The sequence below is a fragment of the Trachypithecus francoisi genome, unplaced genomic scaffold (assembly GCF_009764315.1).
Source record: "Trachypithecus francoisi isolate TF-2019V2 unplaced genomic scaffold, Tfra_2.0 Lachesis_group21, whole genome shotgun sequence".
Lineage (NCBI taxonomy): Eukaryota > Metazoa > Chordata > Mammalia > Primates > Cercopithecidae > Trachypithecus > Trachypithecus francoisi.
This window is the reverse complement of record NW_022681467.1, coordinates 7629354-7652157: the sequence shown is the minus strand read 5'-3', so window position 1 is coordinate 7652157 and position 22804 is coordinate 7629354. Positions and strand designations below refer to the sequence as shown.

Here is a 22804-nt window from a genome sequence, read left to right as displayed (position 1 = left end):
TTAGTGTCATTTAAATTTTAATGGCAGTATTCTTTTTTGTTGTTACTTTAAATAAATTCTAGTTTTTAAACTTTTTAATTTTGAAATAATTTGTCATACAAAAAGTTGCAAAAATAGGATGCAGATCACCTTTATACCTTTATTCAACTTTCCTGAATGGTTGTTTTGTCATAACTCTAATATAATGATCTAAACCAGGAAATTAACATTGATACAACACTAATCCACAGATCTTTGAATTTTGTCAAAGGCAATACTATTATAAGTAAAGGAAAAGCCGTTCTCAGGTTACCAGTTTGCACATCCCATCACCTATGTGTGGTCTTTCCTTGGTCACAGGGACCCCTTACTCTACTAATGAGCAGGGTGTGCTGAGAGTGCCTGCTTCAGATTAACAGGTAAGCTAGCACTGGGCCTTTTGTAGGTTATGCATTACTATTTATGCATTACTACTCTGTTGGCAACATGCTGAAAAAAAACAAGGGGCAAGGATAATAGCCCTTCTTGTTTATCAGAAAATAGACCAAGAACCTCTAGTAGTTTTGGAGACTTTGGAGATAAAAATGGTCTAAAACTCAGACTATCACTTCTCTGCAATCTTTCCATTTCTCTTGGCCAGAGATAGCACCTCTAACCTTAGCTAATTGGGTTGCCTAAATGTGGGTTTGGCCAAGAAAAGGAGCAGAATGAGGGAGTCCAGATCGCTCAGCAGAAAATCATTCTCACCATTGCCTTAATTCAAGTCAGTAAGTACTTATTGTCTACTGAGTGCTTGGCATCTTAGAAAGAAATACAGATATATCTATTAGTCATCTGTCACTGTGTAACAGATTGCCTCAAACTTAGTGGCTTAAAACAATAACATATAGTATCTCATGTAGTTTCTGTGAGCCAGGAATTCCGGAGAGGCTTTGCTGGGCAGTTGGCAGGAGGTTCAGTTCTTCCCCACATGGGCCTCCCCATAGGCCTGCTTGACGTAGCTTATGATATGGTGCTGGCTTCCCCCAGAGTGAGCAGTTCAAGGTGGAGGCTACAACGTCCTTCAGGGCTTCGCCTTGCAAATCACACATTTCCACAATATTCTATTGGTTACACAGGTCAACCTTATTCAATATCAGAGGGGAGTACACAGGGCCTGAATATCAAGAGGCGAGGATACTTGGGGCATGTCTTGGAGGCTGGCTACCGCAGCGGGAGAGAGAGAAGTGTCAGGGCTCTGTGACACTAAATAGGTTTGCTTGTTAAGCATTATTTCTGTCTATAAAAAGTATTTATTAAGCCCCTTTCCATGTAAATATCTGGGGGAAGAACATTCTAGGCAGAGGGCCTAATAGTCTGAGATGTGTGCGTGCATGTGTGTGTGTGTGTGTGTGTTTTCCCCCATCCCTGTGTGGTGTTCTTGTTTTTAAAAGATTTAGCTATAGGTCTAAATACCAAGCTATAGCTAGTCTCTCTTCTATTTATACTTAATTTCTGATAATTAAATGTTTGTTATGCTTTATGTCTTTGCCATAGATATTAATAGATGAAAATGTGGATGAACTTTGACATTCTTTTCTGAGATGAAGTCATTGTGCTAGCCAGTTTCATTTCTCAATGTCTGTTAATAGTTCGTAATTTGAGTGCAACCCCATGTAAACACACGGGTAACTTGGTTAGTAAGTTGTGGGAAGAGGAAGATATCTGACTTTTTTTTCCTATTCTACTGGTTAAACATGACTGACACATAAATATCTGTTTCACAGAGTCAGTCTTTATTAACACTCCCCATGTTGGCATCAAAGGAGAAAGTTTTGGTACAAGCAGCCTTACCCACTTATGTAGGGGTTGGACACTGATTAGCAGTTGATGTGACTGTGGTGCAGAGTGAGCCCTGCGCTTAGAGAAGCAGCCTCCTGATGCCCCAGGCTTGGGTGTGGCATCTGACAGCTTTGGACAGCCCATTTACCTCTCTGCAGAAAGGTGGCACATTTGTGCACTCTGTAGAAATGATGGCATCGGGCACATTTTAGGAATTGAAAATGAGCTTTATTATTTGTAGTTCTAAGATATCTAAATGAACTTTTTTTTTTAAAAAAAAGAAAAAGCATAAGCACAGAGATCTCAAATGTGCATGCCTGCTTTCTTAAGAAGAATTTATAATTTCAAAACTAATACTTTTTATATACTCCTCAATAACATTTTAGAAAAGCAAAACAGACATCTTTTCTTTCTGGGACATAGTCTGATGGACTCAAGCCCGAGTCACGTGCTCACAACCTTGGCCAAAAGCAGCGCCCAGCACTGGTTTGTGCCTTTGGCCCTGTTGCTCCCACCATGAGTGCCCGGGCTGACCTGTGGAAGGGGACTCTCCCATTCTCCTGTCTTTGCAGACTCTTTCCTCCCTCCCTTTGTGAACAGCTACAAGTGCGTGTGCCCTTTCCATTCTATTCAGGATGTTTAATTTCTCTTTTTTCATATCAACTTAAGCTTGAAATTGAGATTACTTAACTATATCTTTTAATGTCCTCAGTTTTGTTTAATTTTTAAAATGTCTTTTATAGAGTTTCTTACGGTTAATCAAAAAAATATGTTTTTTAAAGAATGAGTTTATATTCTTTGGAGGGACATGGATGAAGCTGGAAACCATCATCCTCAGCAAACTAACATAGGAACAGAAAACCAGACACCGCATGTTCTCACTCATAAGTAGGAGTTGAACAACGAGAACATGTGGACACGGAGAGAGGAACATCACACACTGGGGCCTGTCAGGGAGTGGGGGGAAAGCGGAGGGAGAACATTAGGACAAATACATAATGCATACGGGGCTTAAAATCTAGATGACAGGTTAATAGGTATAGCAGATCACCATGGCACATGTATACCTATGTAACAAACCTGCACATTCAGCACATGTATTCCAGAACTTTAAAAAAGACAGACAGAAAGAAAAATATATATATTTTTACCAACCAGCATGGTGGCTCACATCTGTGATCCCAGCACTTTGGGAGGCCAAGGTGGCAGATCACTTGAGGGCAGGAGAGGAGTTTGAGACCAGCCTAGACAACATGGTGAGACCCCATCTCTACTAAAAATACAAAAATTAGCTATTCATGGTGGTGGGAGCCTGTAATCACAGCCACTCGGAAGGGTGGACGTTGCAGTGAGCTGAGATTGCGCCACTGCACTCCAGCCTGGGCGCCAGAGTGAGACTCCTTCTCAAAAAAGAAAAGTGTTTTTTATTTTTATTTTTTGAGATAGGGTCTCGCTCTGGCACCCAGGCAGGAATGTAGTGGTGTGATCATGGCTCACTGCAGCCTCAACCTCCCAGACTCAAGCAATCCTCCTATGCTAGCCTCCTGAGTAGCTGGGACTACAGGTGCACACAAGTATGCTTGGCAAGAGACAGGGTTTCACTATGTTGCCAAGGCTGGTCTCGAACTCCTGAGCTCAAGTGATCTGTCTGCCTTAGCCTCCCAAAGTCCTGGGATTACAGGCATAAGCCACCGTGGGTGGCCCAAAAAAGAAATATTTATTTAGCAAAGCAGAAACTGAAAGAAAAAGGGAGAAATAAAAAAAAAAGGCTTTTTATTACAAAAAAAATTATTTAGTATAAAGAGAGTTTAAAGTAGACATCCTATCTGCTCATTTTAGCAACCTCGAGAAAATTGTGAAGTGTAAAATATTAAATAAATCTAGGGGATATATTTTGACTAGATAAAAATTAACTCCATATACCATAAACAAATTCAGAAGAAAAAAGTTAGGCTAGGAGAAATTATTTGTAATATTTTAAATTGAATTTTGTATTGAGGTTACTATAGGGTCACATTCTATAGTAAGAAATAATACAGTGAGATGCTGTGTACCCCTCACCCAGTTTCTCCTAACGTGGAAGCATCTTGCAGAACCACAGGTATAATATCCTAACCAGGATATTGACAATGATTCAGTCTACCCACCTTTAGGTTGAGGTTCGTTTTCTTTGCTTCTGTAGATGTCTTGTTGATCCAGCACTGTCTTGCGTCCATTTTTACACCTTTGTCAAAAACTAGTTAGACTTATTTGTGTGGTCTGTTTCTGGGCTCTGTTTTGTTCCATTCATCTTTGTGCCTATCCCTCTGCCCTTATCACTCTATCTTGATCACTGTAGCTATATAGTAAGCCTTAATATTGGGTCCAGTATTTCCTCCCACTTTATTCTCCTTTGTTAGACATGTTTTTAGCAGTTCTAGGACCTGTTCCTTTCTGTATACATTTTAGAAAAAACTGTCTGTGTCTACAAAAAATGATGCTGGGAATTTGATAGGAATTGTGTTAAACCTATACTCAATTTGCAGAGATTTAACTTTTTTACTGTGTTTAGTCTTCTAGTCTTTTTTTTTTTTTTCAGGTGGAGTCTTGCTCTGTCTCCCAGGCTGGAGTGCAGTGACGCGATCTCAGCTCACTGCAAGCTCCGCCTCCCGGGTTCACGCCATTCTCCTGCCTCAGCCTCCCGAGTAGCTGGGACTACAGGCGCCCACCACCACGCTCGGCTAATTTTTTGTATTTTTAGTCGAGACGAGGTTTCACCGTGTTAGCCAGGATGGTCTTGATCTCCTGACCTTGTGATCTGCCCGCCTTGGCCTCCCAAAGTGTTGGGATTACAGGCGTGAGCCACCACATGCAGCCAAGTCTTCTAGTCTTTAAACATGCTGTGTCTCTCCATTTATGAAACTTTTTTTAAACAAAGTAATAATATTTGGAATCTATAAAGAGGACCTACAAATCAATAAGAAAAACAAGGCTGAAGAGCCATAGGAAGCTGAGAAAAGGCTGATAACAGGTAATGTCCTGAAGAAATATAAATGGACATTAAGATTTGAAGAGACCAGGCATAGTGGCTCATGCCTGTAATCCTAGCACTTTGAGAGACTGAGGCAGGAGAATTGCTTGAGGTCAAGAGATTGAGACCAGCCTGGGCAGCATAGTGAGACCCTGTCTCTACAGAAAATTTAAAACTTAGCCAGGCATGGTGGTACACGCCTGTAGTCCTGGCTACTTAGAAGGCTGTGGTGGGAGGATCGCTTGAGGCCAGGAGTTCAAGGCTGCAGTGAGCTATGATTGTACCACTGCACTCCTGCCTGGGTGACAGAGCAAGACCCCATTTCTTAAAAACAAAGTTGGGAAAAGATGTTCAATATTCCTGATGATCCAGGAAATGCAAGTTATAAGCTCCCATGTTTTGCCTTGTTAGATTGGTAAAAATTAAAAATCAATAATACCAGCAATTTTTCTTGGCCAGGCTGGTCTCGAACTCCTGACCTCAAGTGATCTGCCTGCCATAGCCTCCTAAAGTTCTGGGATTACAGGTGTGGGCCACCATGCCCAGCTGCGGGGTGGGGGAGAGTGTTTTTGGAAAGCAGTCAGCAAATGTTGAGCAAAATCAGAATCAGACCTAACCTGACTGAGCACTTCCATTTCTGCAAGCTGCTCCAGAAGCACATGCACATGTGCAGAAGGGTATTGGTAGAAGGATACTCAATACAGCACTATGCAAACAACCAAAATGCTCATCAGTAGAGGAAAGGTTACCCAGAGGGTGTCTTGTCCATGGTGTAGAATACTGTGCGCCAGTTAAAAAGAATGTGGTTGACCTTTATCCTATATGTACTGACATTTCCAAATAGATAATAGGAGAGAAGTCAAATATTCCCCCGTCCTGTTTTTTTTTGGTTCCACTTGCCTTTTAAATAGATATAAAACAGCCATCTGGTCAGTTCTGGCCTTCTTGTCACATTGTTGAACTGACACAGCTGCTTCAGATAACTCAGTTGTGGCTTAGGAGGTGAAATTACTGATAAATTAGCTTTCTTTTTATGACTCATCTCAAAATCATTTTTATTGCTTTTGTTGTGTAGTGGGAATGGGGAGGCTGGGGTCGTGATTTGGCAGGAACCATGGTTATGCCCAGTCTCTGGTTATGCCCAGTGGTCTTGTCCTGTCAGTTCCCTGCCTCTTTGGTATCCTACCCAGGTCAGAAGGACAGTGTTAACCTCTCTGTTAACAATGGCTTTTCCCTTTGGAAAGGTCTTAATAGGGCTGGCATCCTAGTTTCATGGGATGCCTTAATAGGGCTGGCAACCTTGTTTTCATGATCTAGTTTGGTAGAAAAGTTTCATAGAAAGTGTCCATATAGCTGGGTGTGGTGGCTCACACCTGTAATCCCAGCACTTTGGGAGGCTGAGATGGGAGGATCAATGAGTCCAGGAGTTCTACGCTAGCCTGGGCAACATGGTGAGACTCTGTATCTATAAAAACACAAAAAATACAGAGTTTCCATACAATAGGTAATTAAGTACTTTGATCTATGTTCTTACCAAAATGAATGGCTCATTTAATTTAATAAATCAGATTACAGTCACGTGCCACATAATGATGTTTGGTTAACAATGGACTCCACATATCTATGCAGTGGTCCATCTGTATATCCATATCATGCTGGTCCCATAAGATTATAATATTGTTTCTTTTCTATGTTTAGATACACAAATACCATTGTGTTACAGTTGCCTACAGTATTCAGTAGAGTAACATGCTGTATTAGTTTGTTCTCATGCCTCTATGAAGAAATACCAGAGACTGGTTAATGTATAAAGGAAAGAGATTTAATTGAGTCACAGTTACGCATAGCTTCGGAGGCCTCATGAAACTTTTTTTTTTTTTTTTTTGAGACTGAGTCTCGCTCTGTCGCCCAGGCTGGAGTGCAGTGGCCGGATCTCAGCTCACTGCAAGCTCCGCCTCCTGGGTTTACGCCATTCTCCCGCCTCAGCCTCCCGAGTAGCTGGGACTACAGGCGCCCACTGCCACGCCCGGCTAGTTTTTTGTATTTTTTTTTTTTAGTAGAGACGAGGTTTCACTGTGTTAGCCAGGATGGTCTCGATCTCCTGACCTCGTGATCTGCCCGTCTCGGCCTCCCAAAGTGCTGAGATTACAGGCTTGAGCCACCGCACCCAGCCCTCATGAAACTTACAATTGTAGAAAAGGCACCTCTTCACAGGGCAGCAGGAGAGAGAATGAGTGCCAGCGGGGGAACTACTAGACATTTATAAAACCATCAGTTATCATGAGAATTCACTATCATGAGAACAGCATGGGGGAAAGTGCCCCCATGATTCAGTTACCTCTCACTGGGTCCCTCCCATGACATGTAGGGATCATGGAGATTACAATTCGAGATAAGATTTGGGTGGGGACACAAAGCCAAACCATATCACGTGCTGTACAGATCTGTAGCCTAGGAGCAATAGGCTCTACCACATAGCTTAGGTGTGTAGTGGGCTCTGTCATCTAGGTTTGTGTAAGTCACTTGGTGATGTTCACAAGACGATGAAATCACCTAACCATGCATTTCTCGGAATGTGTCCCACAGTTAAGTGATGGATGACTGTATTTATTTTTTTCAACAATCTTTCAGAACAGAATTGCTTCTGTGAACAGGATTCATTTTGTATATGTCCGTTTCACTCTTTTTTCCCAAACATTTTTACAGTGCTTTCTTATTTAAGATCTATAAGAAGGAATAATACAATGAATGCCTGGTGTATTCACCTCTGAGCATGAGAAAGTGTTCTTCCCACTCATACAGTCTTTTAGGATGTTCTAATGAGGAGGGGACTGACTGCCTTCATGTCCCTCATGTTGCTGCTTTCTGATGGTATTGGCATCTGGAGCTCAGTTCCATGCTGTTTCTTATAATGTCCTCGGTGATGGGAAATTCTACAGCAGGATTCAAGATTCTGCAGTGATGCTGTCCTGAATCCATGAGCAGATCTGTGTGGTGGTGGCCAGGGGTCATGGCGGCTGATTTGGGGAACCGATTTGGCTCAGGAACTCAGTTGAAGCTGTGGACACCATTTTAAGCACTTTGTATTTTGACTTCAAAGTCTTGGAAGCCTTGAAAAAATTTTAAGCAGAGAGATGACATGGCCAGTTTGCTTTTTCAGTCTACAGCTCTGATAGAAGTATGGGGCGTGTTGTGTGTGAGGCAACGGTGTGTGGCCCAGGGACTCCTGCTGGTCTGTTTAGGGGCCTGCAGGCCTCACTTTTCCCAGGCATCTAGAGCTAGGTTAGGGTCACTAATTGCCTCAAATCCCATCTCCCCCGACCTCTTCCTTAAGGGAGACCTGGGTACACAGGATGGGTGGGGGTCAGGGACTTAATAAGCCAGTGGTCTCTAGTGTGGGCTGTCAGCAAAAAAATAAAAAAATAAAAAGCAATTTGGAGGATGGAAAGTAAATATTACCACTCCTATTTATATGTATCTCGGGCCATTTTATGTTTTTAGTGTGTGAATACCACAGAAGACATAGCTAACTTATAAGTAGTAAGTGGGCATTATGGGGGGAACATGCCCCCAATCATTTTACCAGTAGTGTGGGCCATCACTGAGTTTGGAGATGGCTGCTGAAAGGAAGGTGGGTTCAGTCGGGGCTGGGGGCCAGTGGGTCTTGGCAGTTGTGCCCAGTGTCTGCTTCTGTGATGGGCTGGCGCTTCACTAGAGGCCCAGGCATCTCCAATGGCAGCCCTCAGACAGATGCCAGTAGGGCACCTGCCTAGTGCTCCACTGGTGGCTGACCTGCCTCCTGGGATCAGCCCCGGCTCTGGGGAAGCTCTCTTCGGGTATCCCCTTGAGGGGTGCCAGCTGTGGGGTCAGACCTGCCTTTCCATCAGGCTCAGGAGCCTGGTGCTTCTGCCCTGGCAGGCCGGTCAGTTTCTCTAGTTTGTGAGTTCCAGGAAGAGTCTGGGTTACTCAACTTAGTTAAGTCTGGGTTACTCAACTTAGTTACGTATTCTTAGTTTGAATGATGTCCTGAGTTACAATGTGACAAGTGGCTCTGGAACATCTTTGGCATGTAGGACCACCGTTCCCGAAAAGTAGCAGTCTTTAGTGTTTGATGAAGTACCCATCCTTTGCAGCCCTGTTTGCCAGGGTTACTTAGTCATCTGAAATATAAACAAATAAAGTAAAAGTCAGGTTTTATAGTCTTGTCAATAATGCTTTACAAAAGAATGTATGTGGTCTATAGGTTTATTTTTTCTCTTGCATGTTACACACAAATATATCTTTTTTAAGTTTTTATTTTGAAATGTTTTAGATTTACAGAAAAGTTGCAAAAATAGAAATGTTGCTGAGAGTGTAGAGAGCACTCGTATACTTCATCTAGATGCCCCCATTGTTACCCCCACAACATATTGTCAAAATTAAGAAGCTGACAATTGGGTACATTACTATTAAATACATATTTTTGGATTGTAGCAGTTTTTCCATTTATATCCTCTTTCTGTTCCAGAGTCTAGTCTGGGATCCTGTTTCAGGATCTGCCACACTGCATTTTGTTGTCTGTGACAGTTTCTCAGCCTTTCCTTGTTTTTTACCACCTTGACAGTCTTGAGGAGGACTGGCCATGTACCCTCTAGAATATCTGGGTCCAAGGTTTTTCTGGTGATAGACTATGGTTCTGGGCTTTTGGGAGGAGTACCAAAAACTGAAGTACCCTTCTCATGTCACGTCAGGGGGTATGTGACATCCATGTGACATCCCTGGTGATGTTATTAACATTGATCACCTGGTTAATGTAGTGTTGGCCAGGCCTCTCCATTGTAAAGTTACTATTTTTCTCTTTTCCTCCTCTGTTCTTTGAGAGTAAGTCACTAATCACAGTCCTTTCTTAAAGGGGTTGAGAGGATTAAGCCCCATCTCCTGAAGTTAACTACATGCATTATTTATAGTGGCAGGACACCAAGATAGATTTAATTGCAGATAAACAAGAAATTTTTTTTTTTAGTGTGTGTCCCTTGCAGTATCCAAACTTCACATTTAATTAGATGTCCTGTATTTTGTTAAATCTGGCAACCCTATTTGGAATTCTTTTTTTTTTTTTGAGACGGAGTCTCGCTCAGTCGCCCAGGCTGGAGTGCGGTGGCCGGATCTCAGCTCACTGCAAGCTCCGCCTCCCGAGTCCAGGCCATTCTCCTGCCTCAGCCTCCTGAGTAACTGGGACTACAGGTGCCCACCACCTCACCTGGCTAGTTTTTTGTATTTTTTTAGTAGAGACGGGGTTTCGCCGGGTTAGCTAGGATGGTCTTGATCTCCTGACCTTGTGATCCGCCCGTCTTGGCCTCCCAAAGTGCTGGGATTACAGGCTTGAGCCACTGCGTCTGGCCTGGAATTCTTCTGTAAGAAAGATTTGTCTCTCTCCCTTGACATTTGATTTCACCATCTTCTTGCTATAGTTTTCTTCCTACTTTCTGTCATCCTTTAGCAGAGTTTGATATACTTTAGTGATTGCACTTTATCTACTTCATTTTTTTTAAAGCAACATGGAAAATTGTTTGCTTCAAAAAACGAATCAGTTTATGTGTGTATTTTAATCAAAAGATTTTTCTCATTATATGAGCCAAAAAGCACATTAGTTTCCAACCCCTATAAATGAAACCCAGAGTTGAAGAAAACAAGGGATTTGTGCTGAATTTCTAAGTGCAGATTGTGGGAGGGGCAGGGAAGAAGGCGCTGCTCCTGGAAGCAGCCCCAGGCGGCTAAAGCAGCAGCCAGCCAAACGGTTCCATCCAGCCTGGCAGTACGAGGCACTTGTGATCTGCTTACGACCCCTGACTTCCAGCAGGTGTGAGAGAATTCTAAGTGGATGTGGAAACCAAGGAGGGCTAGGTGGTGGGGATGCCAAAGGGATCTGTGTAGTTTGCTTTTAAAAGGAAACCCGACCTCTTGTTTAATGAAGTGCACCTAGCCCATCAGATGGCATTGCTTTTCATTAAAGCAGCCATTCTGCACCACAATTACCTTGGGTGTTTTGTTCTCAGCAGCTGGTACCCGTCAAATCAGGACCTGCTTTTTATCAGCAGCAGGTGTTCCAGGAAGCAGCCAGGGGACTGCAGAGTTCAAAGATGGCTCAGCTCCTCCTGGAGAGGAGACCACTGTTGTCTAGGCTGCCCTGACAAGCCTTTCCAGAGCTGAAAGATTGCTGATGGGCCAGGCAGAGAGGAGGTTTTGGGACTCAGAAACCAAATGGGGCTGCTCTGCTGACAATTCCCTTCTTATGAGTTCACTAGAAGGATGGCACGTGAGAGGGCGTGTGTTGCTTGAAGGCAAGATCCTCCCTGCCATATGGCAGGTGTTTTTTTGAACATTTATTGATCCAATGAAGGCATTCCTTCCTTGCCCTGCCGCATGTTCAGGTGACCCTCAGCGACTGTGACATGGGTCCGTCTGCCTTATGAACTGACCACTAGCTTCTGTGTTAATGAGTCCAGTCACTTGCCACTTCTTACCCAAATCTGTTTGCCAGATTTCCACAGAAAGCGCCTTCTCCCTTCTCCCCATGCCTCTGCCTCTGGGCCCAGGTCACTTTCTCTTCTGTCTCTGGCACCTGGCACATTACTTGACCTGCAGAAGGCCCTCATCAGATGTGTAGGGAGTGAGTACCTACCTCCCTCACATGGGAATGACTTGCGTATCCCAAATGAGAAATGCTTATAGGTGCAAAGGTGCCCAGGGCAGTCATTAAACTGTCTGCACATGTGTATGGCTAATTAATTTAAATAGAGGCTGCCAATTCTTTTTCCATAAGAAAACAAGATGCATTGCTTTTAACATAGCTTCCTGAAGGTGTTACAAATGTCAGTATTTGGTTCTTGTAATACTGTTGAACAGAACAACATATGTTTGTCCGTGTGTGTATATATTTTTAAGATACCAGATGTCTGTAGTACCAGTTTTTATTATCTATTTTTGATTTATGTTTTGAAACTTAAAAACACATTTTAGGCTAGTACTATTGAATGAGTGCTGAGTGCTACCTGATTGTAGGATATAGTTGGACAAGCTGTTTTGAATTTTGAATTTTCTTGAGTTTCTGTTTATGGGATGTCAGTGTGTTACACACATGATAAACAGGTCAGTTCCTAACAGCTCTAAAAAGGAGCAGGCAGTTATATTTCTGTGAGGATTTTGGCATGCAAGTGTAATTGCTGAAGAGTGGCAGCTGAATCCTGCAATTGTTTAGGGATGAGGGAGCCAGGAGCCAAGCAGTGGGATGGTGGCACCATTTGAAGACCTCTGTTGTCAGTGAAGTTAGCTCGACCCACACCTCTGGCAAGGCCCCATCCTGAGTGTTAGAGCTCCTGGGGCCACCACCGCCAGTGGCCAGGAGATAGAGACTGAGCCCCCAAGTCATTACTGGGAGGTGTTTTCTTTTGCATCTGGAGCCTCAGTGGCATTGTTGAGTGAAATGAGCTACCAGGTTCTCATTTTCACGCAGTTCACAGTCCCCTCTGAACTGCTCACTGTTCTTTCCTAGGAAACTAAGCAGCTTCACTTGCCCTTTTCCAGATTTTTCTGCCTCTCAACTTTTTAGAGCTGAATGTGAGGTCATTTAAAGGTTCTTTTTTCAGCTTTAATGCTATAGAATTGGACATTTTTGCAGCTGCGGCTGCTTTGCTTGCAGAAATGGGTTCTTCTTATTTTGGCTAACGAGCATCTTTGAGGTGCGAGTCTCACCCAGAACAGGCATATCTGAGAGGCACAGCTCACTTTGGTGGCTTGGCTGCATCCTCAAAAGGCAGGGAGGGCACTTTATAGAGCGCTTGTGTTCAAGCTTCCTTAGCAGGGACCCCTTTGTGGACTTGTAATTATATCTGGACTGTGATAGGAAACATCATGAGCTGCTGTTCGGCATGAGGACCAGAAGGTAGTGAGGTGAGTAGGAGTGTGTGGGAAGGGGTGTCTCTGAGGCCACTCCTGAGGGGCCTTTGGCCACACAGGTGGAAGCCATAGCTCTGAAGTCGGGGTTTGCCAGCAGGGTCGCCTCCGGCTGGTCGAGGGTCTGCCCTTGGTGCTGCCTGATGCCCTCTCCTTGAGAGTCCTGCCGCTTCCCTCAGGCCAGCTACTCCCTCTAGGCTGTGGACCTGCATGAAACTGGAGGCCAGGTATTTCTGCCTGAAAGTTGGCCCGTCTTTGCATTCCTCAGCTGAGCTCCTCTTTCCCCATCATGCGCAGGATTCTGTCATCGGATCAGGCTCTTGGGATCTACCCCCTTTTACTTGGCTTTCTGTTCCTCATCTGTAACCAGGGCTTGTTCATCCACATCTTGGTGATAATGAAAACAACATGAGTGACCACTGTCGACTGAGCACTTGCTCTGCTGGGCCTGCTCTTAGTGCCTCACTCACCCCTCTCCCCAGCCTCTAAATGTTAGGTGCAGATGACCCAGATTTTCCATTGTGTGTGTGTGACTGCTGAACTTGAGGCCTTATCACTTCAAACTGGAGTTATTCTAATCGCTCCCAGGGGGTCTGCATGCCAAGGGTTTCTGTACTGTGTCTTGCATACTGTGGCCTGCTTAATATTTTTTGAGCGCTTTGATCACAGCAGTTCTCTCGACAAGTCTTTGCTGGCTGCAGTTCCTTTGGGGGTAAAGATCAAACTTCAGACTGAGCCAGGTCTGTGTCTCCATTCCTGTCTCCAACTGCTTCCCTGTAGGGATTGTCTGCAAGTGCACACCTGCATTTTGTTGTCCACAAGTCTATGCTGTAACTCTGTCACCTACATGGCTGCAAATTAGTCTCCTTCTTCCTGCCGCTCTTCTCTCTAACATGGATTTTGAATTTGAATGGCAGGCATGGGATGTCTGTGTGTGTGTACTGCTGATGTGTACAGCCATTTGTTAGCGCTCTCATTGTCTTCAAATGTAAGTCATTTTGGCCAGGCACGGTGGCTCATGCATATAATCCCACACTTTGGGAGGCTGAGGTGGGCTGATCACTTGAGGTCAGGAGTTCGAGACCAGCCTGGCCAACATGGCAAAACTCCATCTCTACCAAAAATACAAAAATTAGCTGGGTATGGTAGTGCACGCCTATAATCCCAGCTACTCAGGAGGCTGAGGCAAGAGAATTGCCTGAACCCAGGAGGTAGAGGTTGCAGCGAGCCAAGATCATGCCACTGCACTCCAACCTGGGTGACAGAGCAAGACTGTGTCTCAAAAACAAACAAACAAATGTAAGTCATTTCAATTTGACTTCTCAAGAGCTCAACTCTTGTTCTGCAATTAAATTATGAACTTCTTAAGGCAAGAACCAGAACTTAAAACTCTCCCACAGCTCCCACTACAGTGCACAGAGTAGGCTGTCAACAGATAATTTGCTTTTGATTAGAGTTCTAAATAAAGTCATTTACTCAGAATAAAGAAACTTTGTGTCATCGGAATGAGAACATCGTGTTGCTGTTTCTCCTGCTCACATCAAATCTTGTTGTTCTTCATTGGTTCGTGAGAGGCTAAGAGCAAATCAAGCCAATGAACAGAGAAGCCGTGGAGTGAAACCTTCTGAGGTTTCTGTACATCCAGACAGTGAAAACATTGTCATGATCATCATATCATCTATTAACAGAAAAACGTGAGTCTGGAGTGCTGGTGGCATTCATAGTGAATTATTTTGTGTCATTTCCTTTAGTGTTTGTCCCATGGACCCACTCGGCAGATTCTTGGGTGTACTAACCATTCTTGGGTGTGGCTGTGGATGACAACCTCTTGGAAATGGAACTGAGAGATGCCTTGTCAATCCTTAGTCAGTGCTCTTCCAAACAGTCCCCACTGTGCACATGCCCTGGAATCTGCAGTCTGTGGCTCTGTTGCTTAGTAGAATAAAGGCAGGCGAATGGAGAAAGGCTGCCACTTCACATGACGTTCTCATTTAAGGGACCCCTTTCTCATTCTCTAGTATTTATTTTATCTTGCGACCTTGGTCTCATTACAGTTTAAATTTTGTTCTCTTACTTTAATGGCTTATTTAATTGAGAACATTTCAATGAAAACATGTTTAAAACATTGTAGTTGTAAAGAGTCTGGGGTCATGCGGAGGTTTTAAGTGATCCCTATGATGAACGAATATAACTTCCCAGTGCAGGGCCTCCTTTTCATTATTTCTCAAGGCCTTTATCCCATCTCCATCAGCACAGAACAGCTTAATGTTTTTGGCCAGTTGCACTCTGAGTTATTCCACTTTTAAAGCATTGACTTCATAACCGAGAGGCTAAAGCCAGAGTAAGCTGGATAAGTTACTCCTGTGCTATTTATTACATAAAGCATTAAAAACAGCACTAGCGTGGTCATCTGTTTTACTTTTCAGAGGCTCTGTCATCACTTTAATTGGTTGTTGTTAGAGCAGATGTTTTAAAAGGAATATTTTGGCATGACTATATTTGCTTAATTTCTGATGACTTGCAGGACATGTATATCTACATTTACAAAAACAAAAGTTTGGGCTGTGGGAGCAGAGCAGCCCCCTTGGTCCTCACCAGACCTGGGCCTGGAGAGAGAAGTGAGGCTGCTGGGGCAAGAAGTCTGAGGGCAGGAAACATAAACTTGGAGAGCTAGGGCCAGTGTGCAGAAACTTCTCCATTTACAGTCACCAGAACATTCAAGAGCAACCCAGGTGTCAAACCACCTTGAAATACAGCTTTTAAGAACGCAAAAGTTGGCTGGGCACAGTGGCTCATATCTGTAATCCCAGAACTTTGGGAGGCCGAGGTGGGAGGATCACTTGAGCCCAGGAGTTCAAGACCAGCCTGGGCAACATAGTGAGACCCCCTCTCTACAGAAGGTTAAAAATTAAGCAGATGTGGTGGTGCACGCCTGTGGTCTCGGCTACTCAGGAGGCCAAGGTGGGCAGATCACTTGGGTCCAGGAGGTCAAGGCTGCAGTGAGTATTGATTGCACTACTGTATTCTAGCCCGAGTGACAGAGTGACACCCTGCCCCCCCACAAAAAAGCAAAAGCTAAGTTATTGTTACAAGGTAAAGAAAATTAAAAAGAAAATAGTCAACCTGTTTAGAGATAGCTTATGAACCAATTAAGTCCTTTGCAACCTCAGTACCTTTGTAAAGCAGTTAGCTGACTTCAGACTTGGACATGATGCTTGTTTCACATGCCATAGCTGAATGAATCTAGTGAGTTTGCTGTTTTCAGTTTTTTTTTTGAACTTGGGTATTTGCCAAAAAGGTTATCAATACTAATTTTCAAGAAAAAAAGATTTGGCTCCCTGTTTGGGTCAAAATATATTTCCCGAATTGGTATTTTATAGCAGTTTGCAAAATGATATCCTAACTCAGTATTTTGAAGAATTTTAGCTTCAGAAAAAGTCTCTAAGAATGAAAGGATTATTTTATGGGTCTTACATTCTTTTTATACTATTCAAATTATCTTCTCTCCCCTTTTCAGAGTTTGGATAGATAGAGGAACTCCATTGGTTAAACCTAAAGCAGATACCTAAGAAGTCACCACCCTCATTGTAAGTGGTCCTGCTGAATTCAGTAGGGTCTAGCAAACTTCCTTTATTTAATTAATACATTAGCTGATTTGGGGCTGTACCATTATCGTTGCACAAAAAATGTTTGTTGTGATAAGCCAGACAGGTATTGTTCAGTTCGTAATTAGGCTTCCTAGATATAGAAGTCTCTGGCTTCTGAGCCAAAAAGCGAGTGGGCCCTGTCATGCAGCTGGGTTCTGCTTCATTCTGTGCATGACGGTGCTGAGCACGGTGGTGGTTGGGTATATAACAGGTGCTCAGTAACTGTTTATCGAATTAATGAATTGCAGAAAGAGTTAAGTGACCAGATGTCATTCGTACATAGGGAGTAGCTTATTGATGGAGTGCCATCTGGTTTCCACAGTCTTATTATTATCTGTAACTGTTAATTGATAGCTTAGCTGTTTAATCTGTCCAGTATGTTCAAGTCCCAAGTTGAAATTTTGAGGTTTTCTTGGATGTTAGTGTAACTTTTTATTTCCATTTGATGTCTTAAACCATTTGAGATTAATTAATGTTTTTTCCTCCTGTTTTGTACCCACCTAAACACCTTACAGTTAATAAAATGTTTAATCTTTTCTGGTATGAAAAATTCTACAAGTCAAAACACATGGTAGAATGTATCTGTGAATCATATTTTCTTTTGTGACTGTTACTCCTTTTTACAAGTTATTGGGAGAGGGAATGGGAGGGACTTAATTCTTCCCAGATTCCTGTTCTTATATAATGTAAAGGGAAAGGCCTAGAGTGATGAAAACTTTTCTTGTCAAGTTTATGATTCTTGACCTTTTTAGAATTGTGTCTGTCTCAGTTGATTAGAAAAATAAAAGTACAGTTTCTTTGAAATACTGTAACTCATTATCTTCAAAAGCACTTCGACTCTTTAAAGCCTGTTTAGGTCTAAAATTACACTAAAAGCTACCCTTACAGGAGAGGAAAGATGGTATTTCTGGTTTGGGCTGCGGGGACCAAACACATAGAGGCCTTTCTGCTGGTCCTCAGAGGGGTCGCTGTGGGGCTGAGTGGGCCTCGAGTGTGTTTCAGCCGAGAGTGCCACGGAACCAACATCGATCTGATTAGTTTTCTCTATCAATTGTGTGGTGGCCCACTACATAAAAATGATTGTACCCGTTTTAGAGAAAAATGTTTCTATAAAAAATGAAATAAACCCTATTTTAAGTTTTTTTTTTTAAGTTTAGAACTAACAATTTTAAAACTTTCTCGTATTTTTCTATTTTGTTATAAACCATTTGAAAATCACCTTTTCTTAAATGACCAAACCAAATTTCTCAGGATTACCTTTTTTCCTGTAATTACTTGCTAAATTTCTGTATTTCCATGTGGATTTACAGATCCTACTTTGGTGATTTTTTTTTTCCAATTTATTAACTTGATTTGATATTAATATACAGAGAAACTGTTGCAAGTGAAACATTCTAAGCAATAATAATTTTATTGACTTGGAAGCCAGGCTGTCTTGATTTCCAGTGTTTGCCTGCAGTGTTTAAAGTAACTGACAACCCTGAGATTATTACCAAATGTTTATGATTTTTTAAAAAAGCAGAAGAGGTAGAGAGGGGAATGGGAAAAATGCTGTTTAAATTAGAAACTGCTTGTAGCCGTTCCATAGGGAGGCAGTTAACCCAAGTCACTTAAAATATGGTCAGAATATTGAGAGTTAAATAATTTTACTTGGAGATGACTTCAAGAACAAATATCAAAAGGTCCAAATGAACTTAAAGGTACATCATAGGGATTGCAGGGCAGCACGCATAGTTTCAAGAGTTACTTTGCGGAGGGTCATTTGTTCTGTGGATTTACCCCCAGTTTGGGGCCACATGTGACCTTGTGACTCCAGATTGATTCCTAGTGCCTCTGTGGACAAGGCCAGATGCTATCTCCTCTGGCTACATAGAGCATATCTGCCCTTCTATACCTATGTGTATATTTACAAAATGGGATCACAATGTACTGATTTATAACCTAAGTTTTTTACTCCTAATATTGTGAATATTGGTATGTTTTTGCATACCTTGAAATAATATTTTCTGACCTCAATTTTTTTTCTTTTTCCTTTTTTTTTTTGAGACGGAGTCTCGCTCTGTCGCCCAGGCTGGAGTGCAGTGGCCGGATCTCAGCTCACTGCAAGCTCCGCCTCCCTGGTTTAGGCCATTCTCCTGCCTCAGCCTCTGGAGTAGCTGGGACTACAGGCACCCGCCACCTCGCCCGGCTCGATTTTTGTATTTTTTAGTAGAGACGAGGTTTCACCGTGTTAGCCAGGATGGTCTCGATCTCCTGACCTCATGATCCGCCCGTCTCGGCCTCCCAAAGTGCTGGGATTACAGGCTTGAGCCACCGCGCCCAGCCTGACCTCAATTTTGATGGCAGCCTACTATTCTGCCATAAGACATATCATAGTTTATTTAGTGAAATCACTGTTTTTGGATTTTGGAGTTATGCCCTAGCTTTTCCTCTTAGGAGCAGTGATTTGGTGAACTGTACTGAATCTTGCCATCTAGCCCAGATTGATGCTTGGCATAAGTTCCCAGACCCGTAATGCTGGGGCAGAGAATGCAGACATGTCCAAGGTTTCGAAACTGCTCATCAAGAGCTCCTCTGTGATGTTTGTACGTTGTGCCCTTAACTGGCAGAGTTTGCAGGTGCCCCTTTCCCACCTTGGAGTCAACACGTCATTGTGAATATTTGCGTTTGGTAGAATAAAAAATGAGGTAATAGAGCAACTTTGTCTGTCTGAAGTATGCCTTGCTTTTTTTTTTTTTTTTTTTTTAAGTCAGCTATTCCTAATTGTCTAAAGAAATTGGGTCGGGGTGGGTGGGGAGTAGCATGTGCAGATTGAATTGCAACTGCCAGACAACTCAAGCGGAAACCCAAGCAGCCTTCGCTGTGAGAAGCTGTTTTCTCCACCCCATGGTGTAGTCAATAAATTGGAAAATTGACTCTTATATGTTTGAACCTTCATTTCTCCCTACCCACCTGGAATCTCAAGGTTCTGCTGAGCAGCAAAACAGACAAGAGTAGAGAGCACACACAACTGATTTATCTTCAGATCCTTGAAGACCAGAGATGTCCTGCTTGTCTTCACCGACTGCTGCTGCTTGTAGGATCACATTTTGGTCCTATCTGTTCTCAGCTCTGCCACTGGTTAACTTACGGCTCAGTGACAGGCAGACCTTTGGATCCCAGTCTAGTGTTTTACCCTTGTGCATGCATTGGACTATTATTGGCCCTTGAGTAATGCCATATCAAGCCCCCCAAAAGGGCAGGAAAGGGAAGGAGAAAGGAACTCACATTTACCCAACTCCTAGCTCCTACTTGCCATGCGTTTCTCTTGTTTTTATTCTCACTGCCTTCCACACCGCCCCACCCCCGCTCCAAAAAGAAAAGAAACAGGTATTTCCTATACATTATTTTATTCAGGTGACAAAGTAATAATCATTTATAAATAACATACAGCTGAATACCTTCTCTTACATGTGAACTTTATGAGCAAGTAAATATTTTCTTATTTGAGGCTTTTATCTGCTTGAATTCAAGAGCTTTACAATCCTTAACAGCCCAAGTGCATTTGAAATGGTTTGAGTTTTCACTATGTTGTTTCTACAAACCGAAAGAAAACATGCACAAGTTTTTCCATTGAGTAGATAACGTCACCTTTTTTTTTTTTTTTAATGGACTGGAGCTGTGACTGTTCAACTTGTTGCTGAAGAATCCATGTTCTCTTGTGCAGCTCTGAGTTGTGTAGAGAACATTTCATTGATGAGATGCTCCTAGTTTATGATGCTGAATTTTTTTCTTCCTCCTAGAGCTGTTTTCTCTTTTTTTTTTTTTTGAGACGGAGTCTCGCTCTGTCACCCGGGCTGGAGGGCTGGAGTGCAGTGGCCGGATCTCAGCTCACTGCAAGCTCCGCCTCCCGGGTTTACGCCATTCTCCTGCCTCAGCCTCCTGAGTAGCTGGGACTACAGGCGCCAGCCACCTCACCCGGCTAGCTTTTTGTATTTTTTAGTAGAGACGGGGTTTCACCGTGTTAGCCAGGATGGTCTTGAACTCCTGACCTCGTGATCCACCCATCTCGGCCTCCCAGAGTGCTGGGATTACAGGCTTGAGCCACCGCGCCCGGCCCGAGCTGTTTTCTCTTATTCAAGAATACTGGACACCGAGAACTGGGGAGGGGTGATCAGAACTGGCTAACATGCCTCTAATGCCCATCCTGTGCTGAGCAGAACGCTTTGCTCTGATGTTGGACGTGGTGGAAATCTGTTCCCAGAAAATGCTTTTCATAAGCCATGGGGTGTTCAGCAAACACTGATTAATGAAGATGTTTACTTTCCAGAGTGTCTAGAACTTGCACCAATACAGTTTTATTAAATTCCCCCCACACCTCAAAGGAGAACTGCTTCAGTTTACTGATGCAGAGGACACAGGACAGAGAGGCCGAGTCAGACAAGAGCTAGGTCCCGAATTCCCTCTTATTTTTCTCTCTTTCCTGGGACTTTACAAAATTCTATCCAAATACATCTTCTAAAACAAAGTTCAGGACTATCTACACAGTCTTAAGTAGTAATTTGAGAAATGGAGTTGCTTCTTTTTAAAAATTAAACCTCAAATCTCCTTAGTGGATACGCAAGTGTGATCTTAAACATGCTTGGTGAGAGGAAAGAGAAGAGCTCACTTCTACAGCACTGCACACCTTGATTTTTTGGTCTCTTGTGGGATAAATTAGAAATGCAGGTTTCCCTGAGATTTTTGAGACAATAGGAGAGCCCAATTTAGTTGGAACATAAAAGAAAGAAGAGAATTTGAAACCGAGAGATTCACTAAATGCCAGCAGGGTCAGGTAGGTCAGCAAATAAGAGAAATTAGTGAAACTGTTTGTGTACTGGAGCGACCTGATGTAGCCTGAGGTTGATCAGCACCTTGAGAGCACCTGGGGCTATGGGGCCACCTCGCAGCCCTCTGTCTGCAAGTGTACCAGCTCAGCCCCTTAGGTGGGAGGAAACAGCTGATTTTATGAGGCCTCTGGGTGAGGGGCAGACTGTTAACACCTCCACTGGTAATTCAACTTTACTGTCCAGAAATTGTTCTTCATCTGAGCTTGCATCTTTCTAGGTCAATCCACGGCCTACTTTAACCCCACATCTCACTGTACATGTAGTATCTCTTGAGTTCTGACACTTGACATTTTCTGGAAACTTGTAATATAATATTTTGAAACGATTCCTGGCGAGACCATGTTTAACTGTGATCTATTCTAAAATAAAAGATCTGAAAACATATCAGAAATACACTTTTAAGATATAAAATGGACATTAGCTAAATGTTCGATGTTGAAATGAAGCTCAGGTGAGCTGTTTACCCTCTGGGAAGGCAACATTTTACCTTTTTGGTCCCACATTTGTTTTCTTTCTCTACCTCCCCATTTCTCTTTTGCCCCTCATCACCACCCCTTCCCCTTCCCTTCCTCCTGCATTGCCAGCACTACTTTTTTCCCCCTCCCCTGCTCACCCTACATTCCTTGATAGAGAGTTGATTTTCTTCTCAGTATGTCTTAGGTTTAGAATCAGTAGACTCTTCCGGACACAGGACTTCTTCTCACTCTTCTGGGCCTTGGCTTTCTAGGAGACCTCTTTTCTCCATGTTGTCTGGTCATCCATGAGATGGCTTATTAGAAGTGGAAGGAAAAGCTAGTGAGACGCTGGGCTTATGTCCGCAGCTGTTCTTTGACATTTCTATAGTATTCAGAGTTAAACCCAGAGTGAACCACATCCTTAACCAGGTCCATGAGTGAGCCCAGCAACTTATTTCTGGTTTTCCCAAGACCATGCTTTTGAATTGTGAAAGCGTTTCTTGATTTACATTTTCTTTGATTGCATCTGCAAAGGCCTGTTGGCCTGACAACCGTTGCTATGGGAATGATACTGGTTGTTAGTGCTGTTGGCAGTCACCATTATCAAAAGGATCAGGTGCCTATTTATTTATTCACAGTGTGGAACGAGGTTCCCTCATAAAGTGCATGAACCTTGTTCTCTCCCACCTTATTATAGTCTGAGGTCTACATGATATACATCCAAACTGTAGTAGTGATTTTAATTGGCCACTAGTGTCTTTAATTTTCTAAGGAATCTGGGAACTTGAGATACATTTTTTTGAGAACAGATATTAAAAGTGAGATTTCAAATAATTACCCTTTCTGGTATGATTTATATGTAACGCTGATCTGCCTGATTGTCAGGGGGAAGAACAAATTGCTGTTGAAAACTGACCTAATCAAACTGGCCATATTCAACTCCTAGATTCTTTTTGGTAGGTAATTATCACTGCTAGATGTTTGAGGTAGGTAAGGGCTGGTTATTCCACTCACTGCCAGATGTAATGGAAATAAGTAACCAAATTCTGTTCTACAAGATTTATTAGAGAGACATACATTAATAAGTAAGCC

At 42.9% G+C, this 22804-nt stretch overlaps 1 protein-coding gene across 3 annotated transcripts in view; it reads left to right on the top strand.

The window, feature by feature from the left end:
- The window catches only part of DTD1 (D-aminoacyl-tRNA deacylase 1), a 188825-nt gene that overhangs the window by 66113 nt on the left and 99908 nt on the right, over positions 1-22804 (top strand). Inside the window, exon 5 of one of the 3 annotated variants that reach the window (XM_033185497.1) lies at positions 340-399. The exons of the other annotated variants lie outside the window; for them this stretch is intronic. Within the exon in view, the coding sequence (XP_033041388.1) occupies positions 340-375 (36 nt within the window). The 3' untranslated portion in view covers positions 376-399. Of the gene's footprint in view, positions 1-339; positions 400-22804 lie in introns of those variants that run through there. 3 annotated transcript variants of the gene reach the window in all.